This window comes from Anolis sagrei, chromosome 2 (assembly GCF_037176765.1).
Source record: "Anolis sagrei isolate rAnoSag1 chromosome 2, rAnoSag1.mat, whole genome shotgun sequence".
Lineage (NCBI taxonomy): Eukaryota > Metazoa > Chordata > Lepidosauria > Squamata > Dactyloidae > Anolis > Anolis sagrei.
Genome location: NC_090022.1, coordinates 29,299,549 through 29,325,474, shown reverse-complemented (window position 1 = coordinate 29,325,474; position 25,926 = coordinate 29,299,549). Strand labels below are relative to the sequence as shown.

Here is a 25,926-nt window from a genome sequence, read left to right as displayed (position 1 = left end):
TGCTTAAAGCTCATCTTTAAATCTCTTTTCCTGTCCACTGACATTCCATTTCCTGTTCTTGAGTTCGGAGTAGAGTAACTGCTTTGGGAGATGGTGATCAAGCCGTCAGACAACGTGGCCAGTCCAGCAGAGTTGATGGCAAAGGAGCATCACTTCAAAGCTGATGATCTTTGCTTCTTCCAGCATTCTGACATTTGTCCGCCTGTCTTCCCAAGAGATTTGCAGGATTTTTCGGAGGCAGCACTGAAGGAATCGTTCCAGGAGTTGCGTATGATGTCTGCAGACAGTCCATGTTTCACAGGCATATAGCAGGGTTGAGAGGGCAATGGCTTTATAAACAAGCACCTCGGTATCCCTCAAACACTCTGTGCTTCAATCGGAAAAATGCTGCGCTTGCAGAGCTCAGGCAGTGTTGTATTTCAGTGTCAATGTTGGCTTTTGTGGAGAAGTGGCTGCCAAGGTATCGGAAATGGTCAACGTTTTCTAACGTTACACTATTAAGCTGTATTTCTGGCATTGGAAAGGGATTGGCTGGTGACTGCTGGAAGATCACTTTGGTTTTCTCGATGGTCAGTGAGAGGCCAAGCTTCTCGTATGCTTCTGCAAAGGTGTTTAGAGTGGCTTGTAGGTCTTCTTCTGAATTCGCACAGACAATGTTGTTATCAGTATATTGGAGTTCTATAACAGATGTTGTGACCTTGGTTTTGGCTTTCAGTCTGCTGAAGTTAAATAGTTTGCCATCTGCCCGATAGATGATTTCTACTTTGGTGGGAAGCTACCCGTCAACAAGGTAAAGTATCACAGCAATGAAGATGGAAAATAATGTCGGGGCAATAACACATCCCAGTTTGACACCTGATTCCACCTTAAATTGGTCACTTTGGGAGGATATCACAATCATGAAGGAGCTGGAGGGAATTATCAAGGACTTTAGATGTCTTTTTACTATTGTATAGAAATTGGAAATACACAGTATAAATCTGAACTCAACACATGAAGGTGGAAATGGCTAAACAAGAACTCCAAAAACTTTGTGGGATGAGAGTCATGACTGGAATATAGAAATTTAGGAGTATCCACTATGCAAAGAAAAAAAGACTAAAGCAGAAAAGATGTGGAATAGCCAACATTTTAAGGAAAAGGGGAGGCTAAAACTCAGAATGAACTCAAGTTTTCAGCTGTATGATTCTGGCCACAACCACAACCCTCCCCTCTTTCCCTTTATTCTTTGTCCTCCTCCTCTGTGCATCACACAAATGGATTCACTCCCTGCAGAGTCATGGAATCATAGGATCGATCATTGAGTTGGAAGAAACCTTATGGACCATCCAGTCCAACCCCCTGCCACGAAGCAGGAAAATCGCATTCAAAGCACCCCCAACAGTCCTCCAGAATCTTCTAGAGATGTTTTTATGGTATCTCTGTCCTATCTGCCACATGGCATGTGCTCCAACCCAACAAATCTTCTCTCTCACTTCCTCTTTGTCCACTATGAATGTAACACCTTCAGATTATTGTATTCTCATGTCAGTGGCCCCTACAGCAGAGTAGCTTTTTTGTGCTCTTTCTTAACCCCTCTTCATTTTTCCTTCCTTTTCACTTTCTTTGAAACACTCCTTCTATCTACTGGGGTTTTTTTTAAGTGAATGTCAATGTCACAAAGACTCTACACTTACCTTTTATTATCAGGCAACACATAATTAGCTCAATGTATGTTGATTTTATTGATTCAGCTTGAGGCTCTGATAACAGTTTCTAATTAAGCAAAATCCTTGATTAGAAGTTTGTTATTGGGGTGTGTGTATGTGCATGTGTTACTGTTCAGAGGAGATAATCTGTCCTCTCTTAAAAAGAAACCTTCACAAGTGAAATATTTCTCTTTAGACACTGAAGGAAACATGCAGATTGCATGGGTTGCAGCAAACAAACAACATGGAGACTCAAATGGAAATGCTCTTCATGTAGGAATTCTGTCACATCAGGTAGCATTATTTTGTTATTTACAGTGCCCTCAAATCAACTTCAATAGAATAGAAACATTCAAAGATGTGTGTAACAACATCTTCATATATAGATTGCTAAAGATCTGTATCAGGTGCCATTTCACCTTTAACCTTTTATTTGTAAATGCCCCCCCCCCTTTAATCTATAGAAATAAAATGTAATGTTCGTTTGTGGGATTAACATAACTCAAAAACCACTGCACAAATTGACACCGAATTTGAACATAATGCACCTATTAGGCCAATGAGTGACCATCACTCATACAAACACTAAAATACATAGCAGAGGAGACTTAAAAAGCAAAAAAAAAACCCCAAAATTACATTACAATGCAAGCACAAAACCAGATAGATAGATAGATAGATAGATAGATAGATAGATAGATAGACACACACACATATATACACAGACTGGGCCACAGCAATTTGTGGCAGGGGATGGCTAGTTATATATATAGGTAAAGGTAAAGATTTTCCCCTGACATTAAGTCCAGTCGTGTCCAACTCTGGAGTGCGGTGCTCATCCATTTCTAAGCCGAATAGCCGTCGTTTTCCGTAAACATCTCCAAGGTCATGTGGCCAGCATGATTGCATGGAACACTGTTTCATATATAGAGGGGGTGGGGGGAGAGGGAGAGAGATGTCTGCAGATGCACTGCTAGCCCTTTCATCTGTTATTTGGCTGCCTGATCAAGCATGGCCAAGATGAATATCATAAGCATTTTAGGTTTAATTTGATCATGAGCAAAAAAAAGTTTTTTTTCATGGCCTTGGTTTTACATGTCATTGATCTACAATGGTCAGAAACTCCCACCAGTATGAACAGTGGCCATGCTAGTTGAAGTATTGGGAAGTTGAAGTCCAAAAGGTGAATTTTCAAACTTTGCCCAAAGTTGCATAAAACATTTGCAGCTATTGATTTTTAACCTTCCTGTGCTGATACAATTGCTAGTTGAGCAGCTGTCATAATTCTTCTGAAATATAACTGTTGATCGCTGAGATGTACCTGGAAATTAATCAGTAATTTTAAACCCATAGCTAGTGTGAATGCGCTAAATTGAAAACTGTGAGGGTGGATATATATACACAGATGCAGAGACACACTAGGTTTAGGGCTCTCAGCTGTCAGTGGAGTAGGCTGAGTACAATAACACAGAGGTAGGAGACCCACGATCACATCAATTTTTTTAATCATTTTGAAATCATTACAAATTCAATAAACATATTCCCAGAAATTCCCAGTGAATGTTGTGGAATTTCCACATCAGCAGCTCTGTTTGCTGAGGCAAAAAATTAGAGGGGGTGGGTTGTCTCTCCCCCTTCCATCCTGGCTGAGAAGGAGCAGGTATTTCTCCCTAGATTCATCCCAGATTGTGTATATGTACTAACAACAGATGATGTAAAAGTAACATCCTGTGCACCGGCAGCAGAAGAGCCAACAGAGAGATGGCAAAGCAAAGACAGGTTTTATCTGTCACAACATTACTCACTCAACGTCTGCCAAGATTTTCTGTGCGAAACAAATGTCTTGATTCAGTATAACTTCCCTGGAAGCAGAATAAGCACCCTGTCTTTCAAAAGACTCTATGGTGGACATGTTTCTTTCTGTTCACATAGACCAGTAGACTCATCTAGGATCACAATGTCAGTTAACCTAAGAGGTAATTCTCCATGATCACCGCCTAAAGCGATCTATCAAGGAAATGTAAACAACCATGGACATCCTGTTGGGCATGATAGGCTTGCAAAACAGTATTTGTGATCCTGTCTCTGTTATGTATACCCAATTGCTTTCAGACTTATAGAACAGCAATATTAGGGTTTGGAGTAAGACCATTTTGGTAACAAGCCCCGCCACTTGTGTTGCTCAACAAGATGGTTATTAAAATTGTATTTATCATGTCAGGAGCAACCAGACAGTTGTATTACATTTTTAACAAAACAAAACAAATGAACAAACAAAACACAAAATTTGGTAGTTGATTAAATGTCCTTTGACCAGTATCTGGCCACTTGGAGTGCTTCTAGTGTTGCTGCAAGGAGGTCCTCCATTGTGCATGTAGCAGGGCATTGCAGCAGGTGGTCTGTGGTTTGTTCTTCTCTGCACTCGCATGTCGTGGATTCCACTTTGTAGCCCCATTTCTTAAGATTGGCTCTGCATCTCGCGGTGCCAGAGCGCAGTCTGTTCGGCGCCTGCCAAGTCGCCCAGTTTTCTGTGTGCCCAGAAAACTGTGCCCAGAAAACTGGGGGGAGTCTCTCATTTGGTATCAGCCAATTGAGGTTCTGGGTTTGAGCCTGCCACTCTTGGACTCTCACTTGCTGGGGTGTTCCAGCGAGTGTCTGTAGATCTTAGAAAGCTATTTCTTGATTTAAGTCATTGACATGCTGGCTGATACCGAAACAAGGGATGAGTTGGAGATGTCACTGCCTTGGTCCTTTCACTATTGGCTGCAACTTCCCAGCGGATGTCAGATGGTGCAATTCTGGCTAGACAGTGTAATTTCTCCAGTGGTGTAGGGCGCAGACATCCCGTGATAATGTGGTTATTAAAAGAACTCCCACAACAAAACATTATCTTGTTTTATTTATTTGTTTGTTTAAAAAAAATATATTCCACTCCGAAGGGGACTGAGGGCAGAGCACAACGTATATACAGCAAGCATTCAATGCCGGAACATAAAATAAACTATAAATGTACATAAACACTAAAACTAGTCATCCCCACTGTTAAAATCAATTGTTTAAGCCATCTCAAATCATCAGAGGAAAATTACTATTGTTACCTTACTGCATTATCCCAAAGGCTTGATCCCGTAGCCAAGTTTTTACCATCTTTCTGAAGGACAGGAGGGAGGGAGCTGATCTAATCTCACCAGGGAGGAAGTTCCATAGCTGAGGGGCGATCACTGAGAAGACCCCCTCTCTCGTCCCCGCCAATTGCTCCTGTGACGGTGATAGGACCGAGAGCAGGGCCTCCTCACAAAATCTCAGTCTCCACAGTGGTTCATAGAGGAAGATGCGTTGGAATGGATACATTTCATATCTTCTAATGCAGGAGCTGATACCTCATTAATACCACATTGTGAATGGATGTAAATGCCCGTTTTTTTCATGAGCGACAGTGATCAAGGTGAAATATCCATAGTTAATCACTTCATAATTTGAAAAGAGAGCTTTTTCATTTGCCTCAAGAACAACCTACAATATTTATCAGAAAATAGCAGGGCAAAACATCAGATTGTGGAACATACATAATAAATCTTGGACAAATATGTATAATTGCCACACAAAAAACTGCATACCTTTTGTTAATTACTGCAAACTGAATGCAACAATTCAGTATTGGCGACATGAAGTGTCTAAGATCAGAGCAAATTCTGGAGACATCTCCACAGAATTTATTAGATTCTGAGCAGAATTCTCCTCACTCTCTGCAGATTTTGAAGCAGTTCATTAAAAATCCTAGCTTTTTCATTCTTGAACATGTAGCAGAAGCTTTAAAACAGGTGCAGATTTCCTGGGTGATGTTTCTCACAGCCAAAATTTATAAAGGATTAATCATTTCTCCAGTATTCTTTACAACCCTAGAAGATTCATACATCGTTTCAGGGGTTTCTTCCTATTTTCATGGCTGTCTAAAGTTGGATTCACCAGCCCTGATCGCCAAATGATATGTTTACAAGAGTTCCCTATATGTGATGGAATTTGGTTGGTTGGTTTTATATTTTAAAAAATTATATCTGACATCATATTCAACGTTGTCAAGTTGGCAAACAATGAAATCAATTTAAACAGTTAAACAACTTAAAATGCCAGTTGTTTATCCTTTACCCGAAGTGCTTGGACCAGAAATAGTGTCTTTTGGATTTTGAAACTTTTTTTCAGATTTTGTAATACTTGTATTTGCATATATGTGCATAATGAGGAATCTTAGAGATGGAACCCAAGTTTTAAAAATTCATTTATGTTTCATATACACCTTGTACATATAGCCTATAAGCTAGTTAATGAAGAGCTAAGAAGACAGGATGATGAAGATGAGAAGAGGGTGAAACTGCACGTACTGGTTTTGAAATTGGGCACACAGCTCAAGGCAAGCCTTGTAGGTAAAGATGAAAAGTATGCCATCCTCATATAATATTCTTTTTTGTGGTGGTGGAATGATAAATTAGTGTAGAACAGGGTCATTTATTCAGATACTTTGACAGACAGAAAATAGTTAACAGATGTCCAGGATATAAATCATATTTCTTTGCAGTAGGGGGGGGCATAAATGCATAATGATTGCGTGGACTGATTCCAGGCACTGGCAACAACAGATATATGTTACACAATGACAAAATAGGTAGTGTGTCACCAAATGTGATTTTCAGATATATTCATATCTTGAAGTGTGCCTGCAGGTTTTAAGTCCTGGACATCTATTTTAAAACATCCCTGGTTGTTCAGGTTTCCCTCAGATGTTCCTACTGCCATGAAAGTGTCATGAGAAATTTTGCAGACTTTTAATACTGGATTCAGTAATTCAGCTCACTATTATTAATTATCATCATCTGCATCTGGGGAATAGAATCACTAGCAATTGCTATACATTTAAAATAATTAAGGAGTTATCTTTTAATTAGATAAATATTTCTTGGAAAGTTAAGTTCCAGGCTGATGATGTATCTTGATTTAATTCAAGGGCTTCAGGATTCAGGGACCTCAAATATAGAGTGTGGGTACTCTTCATCAGAAATGAACTGTGTTGCTATTTCAGGCTACTGGTTTATTTATTTATTATTTATTTCCTGCATTTATAACCCGCCCTTCTCACCCCCGAAGGGGGACTGGTTGTCTGTTTGATGGTTGTTTTTATACTTATTACTGTTTTTATTAATTTTAATATGTTATTTTAACTATCTTGATCGGGCTTGTCCCCATGTAAGCCACCCTGAGTCCCTTCGGGGAGATGAAGGCAGGATACAAAATTATTATTATTATTATTATTATTATTATTATAAAGGGAAGATACCTCCCACTTGGTCCACTTGGTCATGAATGGGTGACTATGTCGTCTGGTCAAATTCGCACTGGAGACATTTATTAAGATTCTTATTCCAAGATTCAGTTATGGAAGTCTCTGGCCTCTGTATGTTTCTTATAAATCAGGGATGCATAGTGATTCATATTATACTGTACCCATGCCTGTAGATAATCCTTTTCGCAAGAAAAATATTTTGTCTAATAAGCATTCTCTTTAAGTTTCCTTTCTACATAAGCTGGGCCAATACTGTTTAAAATGCTGGGAATATTTGTCATTTTGTTTTCCTAAAAGATTAATTTGTAAGTTGGATCGAACGTTTTTGTAGTGTCATAGTCATGCAGAAAATTGTAGGATCTAATTTCCAAAGTCTTGGATTTAAAAAATGAAGTCCTAGCTCCTGTAGTTGGCTAAAAAAAAGTTTAAAAGGATTAAATCAATACCAACTGAAACCTCTATGTCCTGACTATCTTTGTAGAACTTTTATCAGTTGCAGGAGAGGAGTTTTGTAGCCTTCTCATCACAGATTTGAAGCCTCTCTGCCAGGTTTCTTCTTTATGTTCATCAGTGAACCATGGGTTGTCCCTTAGTTGTTGTTCTGTGCCTACAAGAAGTTTTCGATCTATGACACTCTGTCACAAGGTTTTCTTGTCAAGGTTTGTTCAGAAGGTGTTTGCCAGAGTGTAACTTGCCCACGGGTGCCTTGTGGGTTTCCATGGCAAAGCGCCATTATTTCAGACATCACCATTTCTGAAATAATGGAGCTTTGGATGCAATTTTCCTGATTCTTGGCAGGGAGTTGGACAGAATGGCTCACAAGGTCTCTTCCAACACAAGGATTCACATTTTCAAATTGAGACAGAAAGAAACTGTCATTGTGAAACCTTATTTGGAAAGGGGTTTAAGTTTAATATAGGCACTATCCAAATAAGTCTTGGTTGACTTATTTTGTATATAAGATCATACCTTTTGTATTATCTCAGGACTTTATGTTTCATATTTTAGTGCTTTTCAAAGTTTCAAAATTGAACTGATTTATGACTACTGTATTAGAAAACATTAGATTCTACTTATATTAGCCATCTGTAATGTATATTAATATCATTATACTTTGCTGTTCTGATTGCACCAGTATTTATAATTTCGGTGGTATTGAGATCAATTAAAACAAGTGCTAGTCTTTGTTCTCCATTTTAATTTGTAGATTAGTCCCATTGCTCCTTTTAATTTTGTTGCTAAATTCACTTTGAATACACACACACACATGCTTTCCTCCACCACATCCTGGGATACTACTCACTTATACTGTATTTGAGGGGCTTCATCCCCCCCCCCCCAAATTTTCATGGTGGTTCGCGAAAAGGCCTTAGTGGTGCATTATTTAAACTGTTATGTTTATTCATATCATGATCTGATCACCATACTCAATATATCCCATATGCATGGGGATATTGGGGTAATGATACAAAAGGTTTGCTAGGCTAGACCCTCTTTCACTCAGACTCAGCCCCCCCCCCCAAAACTAACCCCCCCCCCACGAAACCCCCCCCCCTTGAAAAAAAATCACCCCCCCCCCCCCGAAATGAAATCCTGGCTACAGGCCTGGCCACCTTGATTAGCATTTAATGACCCACAGCTTCAAAGTTTGGCAGATTGCTGCCTGGGGGAATCCTTTGTTCGGAGGTGTTAGCAGGACCTGATTGTTTATTGTCTGGAATTCCCCTGCTTTTTGAGTGATGCTATTTATTTACTGTCCTGATTTTAGAGTTTTTTAATACTGTTAGCCAAATTTTGTACATTTTCATGGTTTCCTCCGTTCTGTTGAAATTGTCCACATGCTTGTGGATTTCAGTGGCCTCTCTGTGTAGTCTGACATGGTGGTTGTTAGAGTGGTCCAGCATTTCTGGGTTCTCAAATAATATGCTGTGCCCAGGTTGATTCATCGGATGCTCTGCTAAGCTGATTTCTCAGGTTGAATTAGCCTGCAGTGCCTTCCATGTTCCTTGATTCGTATTTGGGTGCTACGGTTGGTGGTCTCTATGTAGACATGTCCACAGCTGCATGGTATACGGTAGACTCCTGAAGAGGTGAGAGGATCACTCTTGTCCTTTGTTGAACATAGCATTTGTTGGATTTTCTTAGTGGGTCTGTAGATAGTTGTAGGTTGTGTTTCTTCATCAGCTTCCTTATGTGATCAGTGGTTCCCTTGACATATAGCAAGAACACTTTTCCTCTGAGTGGATCTTTGCCTTTATTATCCTGGCTTGTTCTCAGTCTTGCAGCTCTTCTGATGTCTGTGGTGGAATAGCCATTGGCCTGTAGAGCCCAGTTTAGGTGGTTCAGTTCACTTTGAAGAAGGTGGGGTTCGCAGATTCTTTTTGCACAACCTGCCAGGACTTCAGTTGTGCATCTTTTTTTACTTGGGTGATGGTTGGAGTTTTTATGTAGGTATCTATCTGTGTGTGTAGGTTTTCTGAAAACTGTGTGGCCCAGTTGTTGATTGGGTTTGCGGATGACTAGGACATCTAGAAATGGCAGTTTTCCTTCATTTTCTTTTTCCATTGTGAATTGAATGTTTGTGTGGATGCTATTGAGGTGGTCCAGGAACTTTTTGAATTCTTCTTCTCCATGGTTCCGAATGGTGAAGGTGTCATCCACATATCTGAACCATGGAGGGGGCTTTTTTGTTTCTGTTTCCAGAGCTTGTTTTTCAGAGTGTTCCATGTAGAAATTTGCTATGACCCAGCTAAGAGGGCTTCCCATGGCTACTCCATCTTTCTGATCATAGAATTAATTGTCCCACTGGAAGTAGCTCATGGTGAGGCAATAGTGAAACAGAGCTGTGATGTCTTCTGGGAAATTCTGGTTGATTAGTATGATGGTGTCTGCTACCGAGACCTTGGTAAATTGGAAAACTTAGCTCTGGAAACAGCAACAAAAAGCCAACTACATGGTTCAGATATGTTGATGAAACTTTCACTATTTGGATGAAACCTTCATCATTCTGGAACATGGCCATACAGCCTGGAAAACTCACAGCAACGCAGAATTGGTATGAATTAGATGATGATGATGATGATGATGATGATTATTATTATTATTATTATTATTATTATTATGTTTATTTATACTCCACTTTTTCTCTCCACAAAGAGACTCAAAGAGGCTTAGCTTCTCTATTATATTTTTGTTTGTTTTTAATTTTCAGCTGCGCCAAATAGAAATTAGTTAAGAAGCAGAGATATGGGAGCACAAAATTGGGGAGAAATAATCTCGTTCTGTATTTGAGTTGGTACAAAGTTGAATGTGCTATTTCATAAGTTCTACATTTTGACTCTTTGCTTGTGCTTTTAGAAATTGTTGGTTTGACTTATGTTTTTCAGGGACTGGTTAAATGTATTCAGCCCTCCTATAATCTCTCCTAGCCAGCAAGAGGTGGTAGAAAATGGTGGAACCAAGGCAGATATGAGCATTCAAGGTAAGAACTGTGTGCATGAAAGAGTTGTTCTCCATGCATTTTTCACAGAACCCAATTGAGAGCAAGAGGACATATCTCTTTGTCCTGTATGGGAGACAGGACAATGAGATACAATATGGCTTGCTCCAGCAATGAAAGTAATAAGTGTTAGAATCAAGCTGTCCTGGCAACCATGTTATTTGATGTATATGATAAAAGTTAAGTTACAGAAATCCTGCTAAATCATTGCCCATGGATGCAAACAAACTATTCTGTATATACAGAAGGCACCTTATTTTCAAAGTTTCAGTGACCAGGCTGGCAGGAGGATTCTAAGAGTTATACAAAATCTGACCTTTTCAAACTGAGCAGATTTTAATATATTTTGAGAGCAAATCATAAAAAGTGCATACTTAAAATTCTGCAAAATACCTTGCACCAGTATTGTGTACATTTGGAAGAAAGCATATATAACATAACCTGTGTATGTACCTCTGAACTTACAGCATGCTGTACATTTATAATGAAAGTAGAATGGAGAATTATGATAATAGCGAGGGCCTTATTTCTATACTTCCCCTTCCCTTTGATGATAGTTTTCAGTTAATGAATATGGAGTATGTGTGAACAAGGCCTATGAACCCAATTCTCTAGTCTGTTTGCAAGGCAAAAATGGATAGGATGGGGGAAAATGGTACTATTATGTTATATATCCAGATTAGATTGTACACTTCACATGGTGTGTATTTAAAAAGAGTTCAGTTACCACAAAATGTAGCAGTCCATAAGGTGAGGTGATGTAGGTTGAACCATATTAAGCCAATCCAGCCTCCGCTGCGCAGGCTTCCAGTTCCAGTACTAACTGGGAACAAAATCAGCCTCCCATAGACAACAAGAATCAACACTAATTGAGGGAATGAGTGGCCAATAGGCAATCCACATGCGCTAAAGTTAGGGGCACATGGCCCAGGTGAGATTTTGTCATTTGAGGACAAAAACATGCATAAGAAATCCACCCTTTTTTCACCTTTGAGAACACTTCTCCAGAAATCTGGGTTCACCACTGCAATTCTAGAATCATACTGGAGGATCTACAAATGCCTAGAGAAGTGCTGTCTCTAGAATCCCTAGTTTTTCATCATGCCTTTGGATCAATTTCCAACAGAAGTAGATTGCAGGATCATACTAAAGCATTGCTTCTTAAACGATGGGTCCCAACATGAAATGGGGTCCCCTTAGCTCAGTATTAAACCTGGAAGTATAGAGGGCCAACTGCACTAGTTAATTAATTACTTTCTTACCATTAACTGATAATGAAGGTAATTTTAAAAAATATTTTTTCAACTTCCCCTGCTTTCTGTCTTCCCCACTTTCATCAGGTCAAGTAGACTTCTAACATTCTTCCCTGACCTGTGGAAAGAACTAAATGTGAGGACCCCGTATATCTCAGTTCTGTATTTTGGCTACTCTGCTTTCAGGAATGAAGCCATCTTAGTGATTCATTCTCTAATACAGATGGTGCTCCTTGAATTGGGAATCTTTTCATGGCTGTGTAAATCTGTAATCATTTGTGACAGCTAAATAGTTGTCAAGATAAGGCCTTGCTTTGAGGGATCTGACAATACTTTATGTTAAGGACTCTAAACATGCCAAAGGGAATGGGATAGTAATCCTCAAGTTAAAGACACATTCAATATACTTTTCTTACTGTCACCCTCATAAAATCCTGTTTTTAACTTAAGACACACTGTAGTTTCCATAAAAATCTCACAGCTCGATAACTGAACCTTAGAAACCACTGGGATTGTAATGTAAAGTTCTATTCTACTAACTTGCCTTCAGAATGACAATCGATATGAGTTGGTTTGGGCCATCTGCCTCAGAATTTTCTGTTATGCTTTTCTCTACATTTTCTCTTTTAGATAATTTCATTGTAGATTATTTTGTATGAAAAATATCTGACATAAAAAAGAAGAAAGTGTATGCAGTGTTAAACTGTCCTGTAGAACTCCTTGCCATTTAGTGTAATTGCAAAGAGTTCAAAATGTGTTTGGATATATATAAAGATTAGTGTACTGAGGAACATGTCTATGAAGAAATCAAGCTTCTTCATGCTCTGTTAGTTTGTATTTCTTTATATTTTTCCATTTCTTTCAAAAGTTCGGGTGGCATATACCATTGATTGTCAAAAATACAAAGTTGCTTAACACTAAAAATCTTTATTGGAACTTCATGCTGTAAATCTTTGATAGCATTTGGTATTGGCTAAAATATTGTACTCAGCTAGCTGTGGACCACTTACTATATAGGAAGCACTCAGCTTGACCTACTGAATAGAACATTATATTTTGACATAGTAGCACATTGTGTTGCTAAGAGAATATTTTAACACAGTACTCCTAAATGCAGGAACAAAATTAGGCAATAGCACTTTCTAGGGGTTTGGAGAACACTGTTGGTCATTTGAGGACAAAAAAGAATGGATTCTACCATTTTATGGCAATAGGGCTATAAAAGTGAAGGGTCCTAGAGGAACCAATTTCTCTGCCTCCCTTCCCCTCCTCGAAGTTGTCCACTCCAAATTACCCTGATCATATCTCCACCTGGATCCAACCCATAGTTAAGTCCTTGTTAGAACCATTAAAATCAGTAATACTTCATTTATTCATACCATGAATATCTTAAGTCCCATTGATCTCATTGAGTTTACTGTGAGCAAACTACTCCTGGATCTTGACCTTTGAACCATTTCAGCTAATTCTGTGATGCAGAGATTGATAGGATCAAGCCATATTGCACCATAAATCCAAAACATTTCACACCAATCTATGGATTACCGCTGCAGTGGAAACTGCAATACAAAAACCAGCTGCCAGCAGAGGGAGGTTGATGCCTCCTAAATCACAGACACTCAAAGACGTAGAGATAACAAAATCAAGTTATCAGCCAAGAAAACCTGTGGTTATTTACTACTGGCACAGAATACCCTTGTCAACTTTTATATGCATCTCTAATGACATCCTATAACAAGAACAAAAAAATCAATTTTGTTGTTCATGCTAATAAAAGATCTCTGTGATATCCTTTATGTGGAACATAACTCATGGCAAATGCAAGAAAGGCTCACTTTTTCCATTTTAGAAGTCTTTCTGTTCGTGAAATGTTTGTTCTCAAATATATCTTTTCTTAACTGAGGAATAAGTGTCGGTTTGAACAGATGTGGTGGATAAAAAATTGTGCTGCCTTTTGGGGGGGGGGGTTCCTGAAAAGCCTCCCCCCCCCCTTTCTGTCATTATCATATTTCTTCTGTTTTCTTTCTTGCCTAAGAATTACCTTGCCAGATCAGAACAGTGGGCAGCCCAACACCACTGTGTACTAATAAGCAGAATATTACGGGGACACTCTTTCTTGCTGCGTGTAGTAATCAGAAGTACACAGTGCAGCTGGGCAGCCCCTATAGATGCAATCTTCTGCTTCAGAGATGGACAGAGTGTAGCCTGCAGGATATATTTGGTGTCCAGGCACCATTTCTGTAGTCTCTGAAATTTTCTACTACTTCCTCAATCTCAATTGCTTTTTTTAAAAATACAATTTGTAGGAAACTATGCAAAAAACATCCCAAATATGAGGAGACATCACAAAATACCACCATTATCATCCCACAACCCCACTATCCCAAATACCACTATCATTTTCTATAATCCTTCTCAAAATTGTGAAAGGAATTGACATAGTTTCACCTTCTTGAAAAGAAGTACCAAGGAACATGGAGGTATTTGGGTGTACCATGTGGGGGAGTGAGGGCACCCTACATAAAGGGGTGGAGGGGATTGGCCTCTGTTCTCCCCCCCCCCCCCCCCCCCGTTGTCCATCTCTGCTCTACCTGCCTCCCTGAGAATAAATTGTATTGACCTCAGTACATCTTACTTCTGAATAGATATGCATAAGTTTGTATTTTGAGGCATTGTTTCCTGGGCTGTAGAAGTGTTGTGGTGGTACCCATGTGGTTTCTACATTCGACGGTTTTTGCTTTCCAAATGTTTAACACTACAGTTTCTGAGCATGACCATTGGAGACATTAACTTACGCTGATAAGTGCTAGGGTCTACAGGGGTTCCTTCTCTATTGATTTTGGCACCTCAATATTTCAGGTAATGTGTTGCCTGCTAGCCTCCTAAATGACATCAGACTGTTGGTGCTCAGGATTCCTTGTTTAGCTTCCTAAGCGCTAACCATTTGAAAAGGGTTCAGAAAAGGCATTGGGTAGAGTACAGGTTGAATGCAGTGGTATGGACTTGGAAAAATGTGAGTGTGCAGTTAAGATGGTACTTCTATCCACCTAGAGTTTATAAATATTCAATGGTGCCATCCAACATAATCAGAACACTTTAGCTTTCAGTCTTTTATGGAAGAGCTTGTTTCACAAGACCACCACTTATTTAATCCCATTTGAGGATACTGTTGATGATTTAAAAATCTATATTCAGTCAACACCTTCTATGTCAGCCCTTCTAAAACTATCAGCTATGGGAGAGTGGCACATTGTTTTCTTTTTTTTTTCAGTGTCAGAAATTGATATAATATTTGTGCCCTTTGGCTACAATTGTTTCTTTCTTTCCTGGAAACTCTCCAGGGACCAGCAGTTGACCCATGGACCACAACTTTGAGTAGCACTGCTCCACGTAGCATAACCTGTAGCTTGTGTGATCTCAGCTGTAAATACATCCTGAACATTGTGAAGCCACTGCTGTTGACATAACAGGCCATTACTTTGAGCCAGCAGAGCATACAATGCAGTTACTTTGTACTGTCATTCTGAGAAAGAGGTAAACACTTACAATGAAATGTGGAATGCAACCGCATTCAACTGAGAATTATTATTTGCTCTCACATTATTATCCATCACCTACCTTACTTTTTTCCAGCTGTAACAGAAAGACTTTTTGTGAAATGGTGTCATAGCTCATTGCTTTGTGGCACAGCTTTAAAATGGGATAGTCACAGAAAATGCTGGAAGCTGATAGCCAGAATTCAAAGTTCCCTGGTGACTTCTTCTTAGTCCACTGTCTTTGTTTATATGGATTATGTCATAAGATGGAGAAGAGTGCTGAACCTCTGTCACCTTCATCATCTGAAAATGGGTAGCAATGGCAGAAAGTTTATAATATGTTTTTAAAAAGTCTTTTGTTTGACAGATCATGTAATGCAGCATGCTGCAAGTTCAGACATAGGATAGGGCCTCTAATCAAAGAAAATGTAATGTTGCATTACCTAATGAATGAAGTAATGTGAGTTTTGCTGTCAAAAGAAGTAGAGCTGCTCACTAGTTCAGATCATTTCAAACATAGATTTCCAAATGTTATGGAGAACTAACCTATCCTTGACAGCTATAATAGCTAAATCAGATTGCTGTTTCTGGAGACCAGTACTGTATACATCTAAACACAAATGCTGAAAACAAACAACACAGAGAAGTCGTCTTAAACATCCTCTTGACCAGTGGTTCTCAACCTGTGGGTCCCCATATATTTTGGCCTTCAACTCCCAGAAATCCTAACAGCTGGTAAACTGGTTGGGATATCTGAGAGTTGTAGGCCAAAACACCTGGGGACTCACTGCTCTTGACTGTGCTTGGGGACAGACAGATGATGCAAAAGGCCTGTCCTACAAAACAGGTTTTGGCTCTTCTTTCACAAGCCAAAGGTCTTGTGTTTCTTCCACTAAGTCTCTTCCATATTATCACTTGGATCCAATTGATGAGCTCTGTGCTTCAATCTGATTATGTATATGTGGTGTAAGCAACTGTAGTGGGTCTCATACATGCATTCATGGATACTTGGATCCAAAGAGCTACATAGAGCATTTTTACATATACTGAGAGTTTCAATTTCTAGCACCCTACTCTGCTGCCACCACTGGACAGATTGCTTCCAAACTGTAACTAAAGCAGAAGAATAAAACCCCTCCTCAGAATGCACCATCAACCATTTTTCAACGCTCTCTCTGATACATACTTACTTAATTCTTACTTCTCCCTGGTAATGGACCAAGCACAGGGGACCCCCCCCCCCCCATCATTTCAAGAAGTTTCCCCTTTCACAATTCACAAGCTGTCACCAAATAGGGAAAAGCCCAAATGTGTGTAAGAAGTATTGGGAATGGCCAGTATGGGATTGATAATAAAGCCAAAGTACCCTCAGGGTAGAGCAGGCTCACCCAACAACTTAACTGAGTAAGGTGTCTTAGATCATCCACAGAGATGCTTTTTCACTTGTTAAAGATCTATAATGTTATTTACCAATTGCTAAATAGAATCATAGAATCAAAGAATCAAAGAGTTGAAAGAGACCTCATGGGCCATCCAGTCCAACCCCCTGCCAAGAAGCAGGAATATTGCATTCAAATCACCCCTGACAAATGATTGAAGAAAATTAAAGAATTGATTTGTATGTGAAGAATTCCAATTCTTGAATTTTTGTTTGGTAATTAACTGTTTTTGTACAGTTGTCTTGACTACTCCTCCCTAGAAGTAGGGTGAGGCAGCATAACTTCCTTTTTTCAAAACTTAATAAAACCCATTGTATGAATCAGAATTTTTTTTAAAAAAATTATAATGTAGATGCATACCTAAAGTTTTGTTTTACGTAGTTTTGAAGATCAAATTAGGTAGGTGACGTCCCCCATTCTCCATTCTCCAAACACTGAGTAAACCAATTTCTGGCATTTGTCATGACTCCCACCAGCATAGCAGGCGTTATGTTGGCAATTTCTTCCTGGAAGTTGGTCTTCAAATCTTGGACGGTTCACATAAACGCGGGATTTAAAAAAAAACCCATAGAAAAAAAATCACAAGGAGCCAAATCTGAAGAGCGGGCCGGCCACTCCAAATCTGCTTGAAAAGTAGGCCTCAACAGCAAAAGCACGCTCCTCACTGTTTCAACGCATGGTGGCGACTGAACTGTGTCAGGACAAAACTTTATACTCCCGCCTCTCGAACGAGACCACTAGCACTCCGCTACGTCTTCAACCGACTGAATGGCGCGCATTTTAAAAAAGGAAGTTATGCTGCCTCATCCTGTACTTGGTTATTCTGGTTTGATAAATAAAATCTAGAAGATGTATAGCTAGGAGCAGTCTATTGGATATTGGAAGTGTAAATTATTCCAGTATTAAATCAATACTGGCAGGCTTTTGTGCTGAGAATTTCTTGTTACATCGCTGTTTTCTGTATTTTCTTAAAATCATGATTGGAGCAATGCATCCTGCAGAGCATATGCAGCCCCAAAAAGCATCCCTCCAAAGGTCCCCATTCACCCTCAAATATTGGGATGTCAAAATGAGCTTCTCAAAAGTTGGCCATTTCTCTGTATTTTGACACATTTGTACTACCTCCCTGATAGGACATTTTTCCAAACAAGGAATTGCCTTACCTTGTTGGATAGGAGTAAAAATGGGGATGGCCCTCCTGATCCCTGCAAGAAGCCCTTGCTGTTCGCCAGCCCTGTTTTTAGCCATCCAAAACTTTCAAAATATATTAAAAATAAATTGGACTGGCTGGACATGTAACTGTTATGCACATACCACTTCTTAACCTTTCCTTCTTCTGCCAACACATTTCATTACCAGCTACTTTTGAGAGATTGCCTGCTGTGCAAAATAAATGGCACCACTGGGATAGTGAATGCAACTACGCAGATCTCACCTCTCGTTTGTGTGAATATTGGTACGGTTGCACCCAGTCTCATCTTGCCCGTGAGCAGAAACTGTTATATGTTCTTGTTTATTTTAATCTCAGAAATAACAAGTAGAACAATACACTGCTGTGTTGAATGCTCATGTTCTAGCAAGGTGCCAGCCGGTCATGCTGTCTTCCACTCCATTTCCTTTTCCACCATTCATCTGTTTTCCATAATTCTCTCCACAAGCACCGGAGGCTGAGGGGAAGGGTGACATTTACTTCTCCACTTTTTCCTTCTCCACCATTAATCTCTTTTCCATAATTCCTAGCAAAAGCACTCATCTTACTGTGGCCACTGAGCATGATCACTGAGCTATCATTAAGAGGATGGGCAACAGGGTTTTCCTAATTTTTTCTTCTTTTTATTTCTTTTTCCTAAATATGTGAATAGCTTTCTTCAGTCCAGTTATTTTGTTTTATCCACACTTGTGTGAACAGTCAGCAAGCATCTACACTTGTTATCAAAAGTAGTCATCTGACACATAAACCTAATAATGAGAGCCATGCAATGCTCACCCAACTTACTTAGGCCATTTGGGTTGCTGAGAGAACAGAGATACACCCAAAGATTCCGGCAGGAGAAACTACAATGAAATTGTAGGTTACTACTTGCTTTACTCTTAACATCATTGTGGGCTTTTCATTTCAAACATTTTGAAAAACTTTCTCAGAGAACAATCTTGTGCTACTGGCTGGCCATGGTGTCATTCATAGGCATTTTAGGAAGTGAAGTTGGGCCAGTAGATTGTGTAAAGATTCATTCAGCAAGGATCAGCTATGTTGTAATGCTAAGAGCAAAGTAATTACCAATATCTCAAACCTCCTCACTGCCATTTTACTGAGGTTTATCCACCAAACTCCAAAAGCAGCAAGAAATGCCATCCCCATCCTTACTTGTTATATTACTTTATTCATTTTATTGATTAACATATTTATATTATTCCGTTTATCTTGCAATGAAACCAATCTGACAAATATTAAATAATAATTAGTCCCGCCATACTTCTTTGGGGATATCATATTGCTATATTTTTTTCTGCACACTGTTACTGCAGAGTATCTATGTATTTGTTCACTAAAAGAGACGTACATGTATACTGGGTGATAGGTGTTGCTATGTTCTACCACAGGGTGTCAAAACTCATTTTCATCTAATGCTGCATCAGCTTGAAAGGGCCATTTGTAATTGTTAAGACTGTATGAATGTAACTCTATTACCTTGGCATTGTAAGCCTCATGGACTGCATAAAACAATGTGGAGGAACAGATTCGACCCACAAGCTTTAAATTTGACATCTGTGTTCTACCATGTTGATGTTCATTGGTTGAGCAGAACTAGATACTGCAAGTTTTCATTAGCTAGGGATGCATACAGTTGTTAAGGCAGATTTATGGACCTTTTATGGAAACATAGAGACTTCAATGTTGTTTTTGTGGGAAGCCTAATACTGTGGGTGAGCAACAGGCATTTTGATTAACAAGCCAATGGGGTGGGGGGGGGGAGGGCTGTGAAAGACATAAGGAACATTGCATCATGACCAATATGTAATAAAGTTTATTGATTAGTCCACTGATCATACAGACAAAAAACAAGAAAATGCACAAATAGATACTGTCCTAAAACTCGTGCAACAGTGAACCTACATTAAAACACTATTAAAACTTGATTAAGTTAAAAGGTGAACATAATTAAAAATATTATGACCTATAGGATGAAGTTCCACACATTATTTGATTTGTGATACCTATGACGCTATATGATCCATGTAATCATCCTCAGTCCTGACAATAGCAGTGGTATACATTTGTTAATTTTTATTGTTTTCTAGTGTATATAAGAAATAAAATAATAGATGATCAAAAAGAAAGAAAATAAAAAATGAAAAAATATGCAAAATATTAAGCAGGTTTACAAAATGATGGCCATCTGTCAGGGGTGATTTGAATGCAGTATTCCTGCTCTTCCAACTCTTTGATTCTATGATATATCAGTGCTTGTTGAACAAATGAAAAATCAAAATTGGCTGTACAGTTATTTATACCTTAACATTACTTATCCCTCCATCCCCACACCAGTGAACCCAACCCCCGTGGCCTCTAACGCCCCTCAAAAAAGGATCACACAACTAACCAGCAACTACCCACATGTCTTCTTTCACTAAATCACCTTTATGGCAATTTCCAAATCTACCTTTGTCTTCTTTTCCATATACCCAAGTGCCAGCCTCCATTTGTTTGCAAATTCTTCATTATTTCATCCTCTGCTGCTATTTGTCAGCTTGGCCATTTGGATATAATCTACTAATTTATTTCTTCAATCTTTAATAGTTAATTCTTTTCCCCCTTCCATGTTTTATCTATTATTAATCTTGCAGCAACAAAACAATATTGACAAATTTCTTCATCTCCTGCACTGATACACTTTCTGAATAGTCCTAATAAGCACATTTCCAGTTTTTTCTTGACCTTTTTGTTAATCATACTGTTTGTTTCTTTCACCACTTTTTTCTAGAAATCTTAACTATATTACAAGCCCACTACACGTGAAAAAATGATCCCGTTACCCTCTTACATCTCCAGCAAGCCCCTTGTCCTGTTTTCTCTACTTTGGCCGACAGTAGCAGTGGTATAGATTACTTTCCTTGGTTGTCTTACATAAGGCTTTAAAATTGAATCACAAATGTGTGGGGATTTGCCCAAAATCAATTACAACAGTGTAAAACCAGTGTGACTGTGACAGTGCAAGATGATTTTTGGTTCACAGGTACCATCTTCAACTTTAGGCAACAGTGTTTATTTCATCTATAGACTTCATAGTATGACCATGTACCACAACTCTCTCAGTTGTAAGAAGGAGTCGTGCAACCAGAATTGCACACTATTCTGAATTATTGTAGGTTCTTATTTAAATACTAAAATTTGACGGTAACCTCCCCACCCCGGCCTCCTTCCACAATTAGGATAACGCATTCCTTCAGCCCCTCTTCACCAGAATGAATAATGAGCAAAACTTTTGCTCATTTCCTGAGAAAAGTCATGGCTTTGCAAGTTGCTATATTTTTTCACAGGAGAGCTGTGTCCAGACCTTCCTGGCACAAAGAATAACTGGTTAATTGGTTCCTCTAATTATTTGTAATATGTTGCCTCCAAGCTCTAAAGTTTCCTTGAATGTCTTGCTTGTGGGCTTCTCAAGGGCATCCGCTTGGTTACCCTTAAAGAGAAAATTCTGGGTTAGATGAATCTTTCATGTTACCTAGCAAAGGGATTCTTCTTACTTTTTCCTGTTTCAAAGCATTCCATTGTGTTCTTCACTTTCTGATTTTGAACAACCTGTGAATACAATGGTTTCTACTTAACAGGCATGGGTCCCTTCAGCCATGAATAAAGCAAAAATGTAGAGATCTTTCAGTCATCTCAGAACATTATATCTCCTCACCTGCTGTTTTCCCAGTTCAAATGAAAATTAATGGACTTTTCATTTCCTTTTAGGAGAAGGTGACTTCGGGGCAGAAGAAGATGAAGTTCTCACTCTCTTATACGACCCGTGCCTAAACTGTTATTTTGATCCTGAAACTGGCAAGTACTATGAGCTGGCATAGTCATTTGCAAGGGCAAGGAGCATGACCCCTCTTCAGAACTCTTCCAGCCTTTAGGCCTTTGCAAAACACTCATTTAAAACTAGAATTTTCCCCCTATTATGTGCTCCAGAATCCTGTTGCTCAAAAGTACAGCACTATCTTATAGGGTTTTTATAAAAGATGTGTGATGTGTTTAAAACAGATTGCCCTTGCAGTCTTTTCTAGTTTGCATACATATTTTCTGAGCCAGCTGATGTTATGTAAAATATGGGACGTTCTTGTATGTGAACAAATTATGCTGAATCAAAAAATGTTTGCCTAGTTAATCCGAACGACTGTGTGATGATTTTTCCCTACACGTACTTGTTCTTTCATCTCCAATAATTTAAATAGATGTACTGCCATCTTTGCAGTTCAGAAAATACTGTCTGATGTTCAAAGGGAAGTGTTCCATGAACTGCCTTTTCTCTTCTTTATTACTGAATAAAGCAATATTTCTTTCTTTTTTTAAAAAAAATCTCAAATGGTGTCTTCCACTTTTTTAAATTCTCAGGTAGTTTGATGGTGTTTTTGACAAGCTTCATAAATCTTGCAAGGATATATATGCTGGTTTTGTATATCTATAATAGATTAATTTGCACATACATACACCAGTGAATATTGAAATCGCAACTTGGCACAACCTACAAAAATTGGGACAAGAGAGAAATATCCATTCTGGAATGTTGTATGGCCATTTTCAAGCAGCATTTTCTCCTGACATTTCATTTGCATCTGTGGCTGGCATCTTTGGAGGACCTATTCCTTTGCCTAACCTAAAACACGGAAAACATAAGTAGGTGGGCTTCCATTGCCCTGAGGTCACATGTCATGCCATTGCCTTATGTAATGGCATCTGTCACAGTAGTATTAATGGAAGGTCATTTCTCTTATTTTCAGTTTATTGTTGCACTTATGCACATACCTGAATGGGAGACCACATGGATATAGCACAAAATATTTTACATCTTGTCTGAAGAGTGGATTCTAAATAGGGATAGGAGAAAATGACCAAAGAGAGCTCAATAGTAGATGATAATATGCCTGTGCTCCTAGAATGCTCAAACTGATACCTTGTAAACATACCATGCTATAGCTGGGCACCTAGAAGAGCTGGTGGTGATAGCAGCACCTACCATCCCCAGGCCCAGCACAAACAGCTGTTTGCTCAGCTCAAGGAAAGTGCCAGGGTTGGCAGTAGGTGGAGAAGACCAATTAATGAGTATCCCAAAGACTGGATGATGCCAAGAGAGAAGTAAAAGTGTGGGGAAAGGGGATAGGGTTAAAAGGAAGACTGAAGTTAAAGGAGAAAGGGGAAATGATGCCAAAGTCCATGACAGATGTTTTTAGCCAAGGAGCTATCTGGAGGTTATGATGGGCACAGTGGCATAAGCTCTTGCACCTGAAGAACTCCTTCTGGAACATCTTTGCATCTTGTAGTAGGTCATGGTCATGCTCTTTTTCTTGCATGACCATGACCTACTACAAGATGCAAAGATGTTCCAGAAGGAGTTCTTCAGGTCCAAGAGCTTATGCCACTGTGCCCACCATCTTTTTCTTGCTAGATCTACCACATTGGAGAGAAGTCCTTCATTGGCCTCTTGATTTTCTAACCCAAACTCAAGCTGGAAAAACAGGAAGGAGAGAGCTATTGTTGGAAAGTAGTGCTGTCCATCTTGGACAGGCCTGAACAACCTATGTCCCTCTAAGTGTCTGAGACTCCACCACATTGGAGATCTACCACATTGGAGAGAAGTCCTTCATTGGCCTCTTGATTTTCTAACCCAAACTCAAGCTGGAAAAACAGGAAGGAGAGAGCTATTGTTGGAAAGTAGTGCTGTCCATCTTGGACAGGCCTGCACAACCTATGTCCCTCTAAGTGTCTGAGACTCTACCACATTGGAGATCTACCACATTGGAGAGAAGTCCTTCATTGGCCTCTTGATTTTCTAACCCAAACTCAAGCTGGAAAAACAGGAAGGAGAGAGCTATTGTTGGAAAGTAGTGCTGTCCATCTTGGACAGGCCTGCACAACCTATGTCCCTCTAAGTGTCTGAGACTCCAACTCCCAGGAATTTGTCCACTAGTCAGAAATACTTGGACAAGAGAGAATGAGCAGGCTGTAGATCCGTTTGCCAGTGCCAGTAAAAAGACAGGTGAAAGGAGCTGCATTGTGAAATTTCCATGCCTAAGGCAATTCATGCTTCTCTGTCAACTGAACATATGCCCACAGATAGTCTCAGAAGGCTAATTATCCTGGCCATGTTTTTTATGTTGAATCTGTCCCACCTTACAATGGTTTTGGCCAGATCCTGTGGATACCTAGCACTTTAATAGGCAAAATTCCATTCATACTTACCACCTCATTGGATGCATCCTTTACACATGATAGGAACAGATTCAAGGCCCATTTACCACCCTTGGGAACTGAGCTGGACTTGGGTCCGAGAATAAACATGTTTATTCCAAACACCCTTCTATTATTTATCATACTGAGAGCAAGCATTCGGCAGGTCCCTTTGTCAAATGGGTGGGTTATAGCTTCCTTACAGTAATATTACTCATGTCTTCTGAAAATAATAGTGCCATACATTAAACCCAACTCTTTTTTTCTACATAAGGAGTAAGGGACATCCAACATTTGAGTTGCTGATGTAATATTGCTGGTATTCCTACCGTTACGCAAGGTAGGCCAGGCTATGTGAGACAGATGGGAATTACAATTCAGCAACATCTGGATGCCACCAGTTCCCCCCAGAGCTCTACAAAAGAGTCAGTCTGGCTCCAGTATCGCCCCAAAAGAACATTTCAACAAGTGACAGAAATGTAAAGGAAAGTGAGATTGTGGTCTGGGTTCAATATCTGCCACCTTCTGAAGGCATGTGTATAGGTGTGCATTTCTCAGAGTCAAGCTTGCTATATTTCAAAAGTGAAGCCTTTGTATGCCAGCTAATTTCCTTTGGGCTACAGGATTTGAACAGACTGCATCTGTCAGAACATACACAGCCCTACCTGCTGCCAATTTTCAAAACAAGGCAAGTGCAGGCACGGCTGCCGAACAGGAGATCTCATCTGACAAAGCATCAAACTGGGTGACAGTGTCACTTACAGGATGTCACACCAGCTGTGTCTGGTTACTGTGCTCCATGGCTCACTTGGCATGTGGCATATGAAAAATGACAAGGGAAATTCTGATGTGGCCTTTGTGTGCATGAACTCCTGGAGCTGGTGGATTGTGACAATATACTTGAGATTTCACTCTGCCTGCTTCATCCTTTTTGCGGAGACTTATTTCAAGAAGAAATGCAAATGTGTCATCTGACAGCTTTTGCTTCCATAGGAATATGCTCACAGATGGCAAAAGGAGGAGGAAAGGAGAGGGAATTAAGGAAAGAAACATATGCAGAAAGACTTCAAAGAGTGAAATATTGGCGAAAATGGGTATATGGATTCAAAGGAATAAAATCCTTGTCCACAGAGTCCCTGAAAGAATGGGATTATACTGAAGGGCAGGGTAGTTTTTTTCAGGTGGATACATTTTTTTAAAATAATACATATCTGTTTGTGCTCTCAACCATGCTATTCATCAATATTTATAGAACAAGTCATGGTTCAAAATAAAGATATATATATTTTTGGTAATGAATTCCTTAACCCCGCCCCCCAAAATGAATCAGTGAAGAAAAACTGTAAAGACAACAGAAGCATACACATTTAAAAAGTACATTTTATTTATTGCTGTTGTTGTATGTCTTCAAATTATTTTACACTAATAATAACATGAAAATTAACCCATGACAGGGATTTTCTGGCAAGAGCTGTTTTGAGCAGATTTACCTTTGTCTTCCTTTAAGACTGAGAATTTGACTTGCCTCGAGTCATCCAAAGGGTTTCCATGGATGACCAGGAATTTGAATGTTGGTCTCCTGGATTATAGTTTGCCACTCAAAATAGTGCACTGCAATAAAACAGACTACTAAGGAACGACAGGTATGGCCAGCGAAGGCCATGAAGGATAAGAGACACGCACACCCTCACACACAAAGCAGGACAGTGGGATGCTACCACTGTATATTATATTTTTCTTT

General features: G+C 39.4%; 1 protein-coding gene across 2 annotated transcripts in view; it reads left to right on the top strand.

The window, feature by feature from the left end:
* Positions 1–22,286, top strand: part of CFAP20DC (CFAP20 domain containing) — a 177,580-nt gene extending 155,294 nt beyond the window's left edge. For both annotated transcript variants that reach the window (XM_067463435.1, XM_067463434.1), the window contains 2 exons: positions 10,410–10,504; positions 21,711–22,286. In XM_067463435.1, the coding sequence (XP_067319536.1) occupies positions 10,410–10,504; positions 21,711–21,820 (205 nt within the window). In that variant the 3' untranslated portion in view covers positions 21,821–22,286. The remainder of the gene's footprint in view (positions 1–10,409; positions 10,505–21,710) is intronic.
* The last annotated feature ends 3,640 nt before the right edge of the window (positions 22,287–25,926 follow it).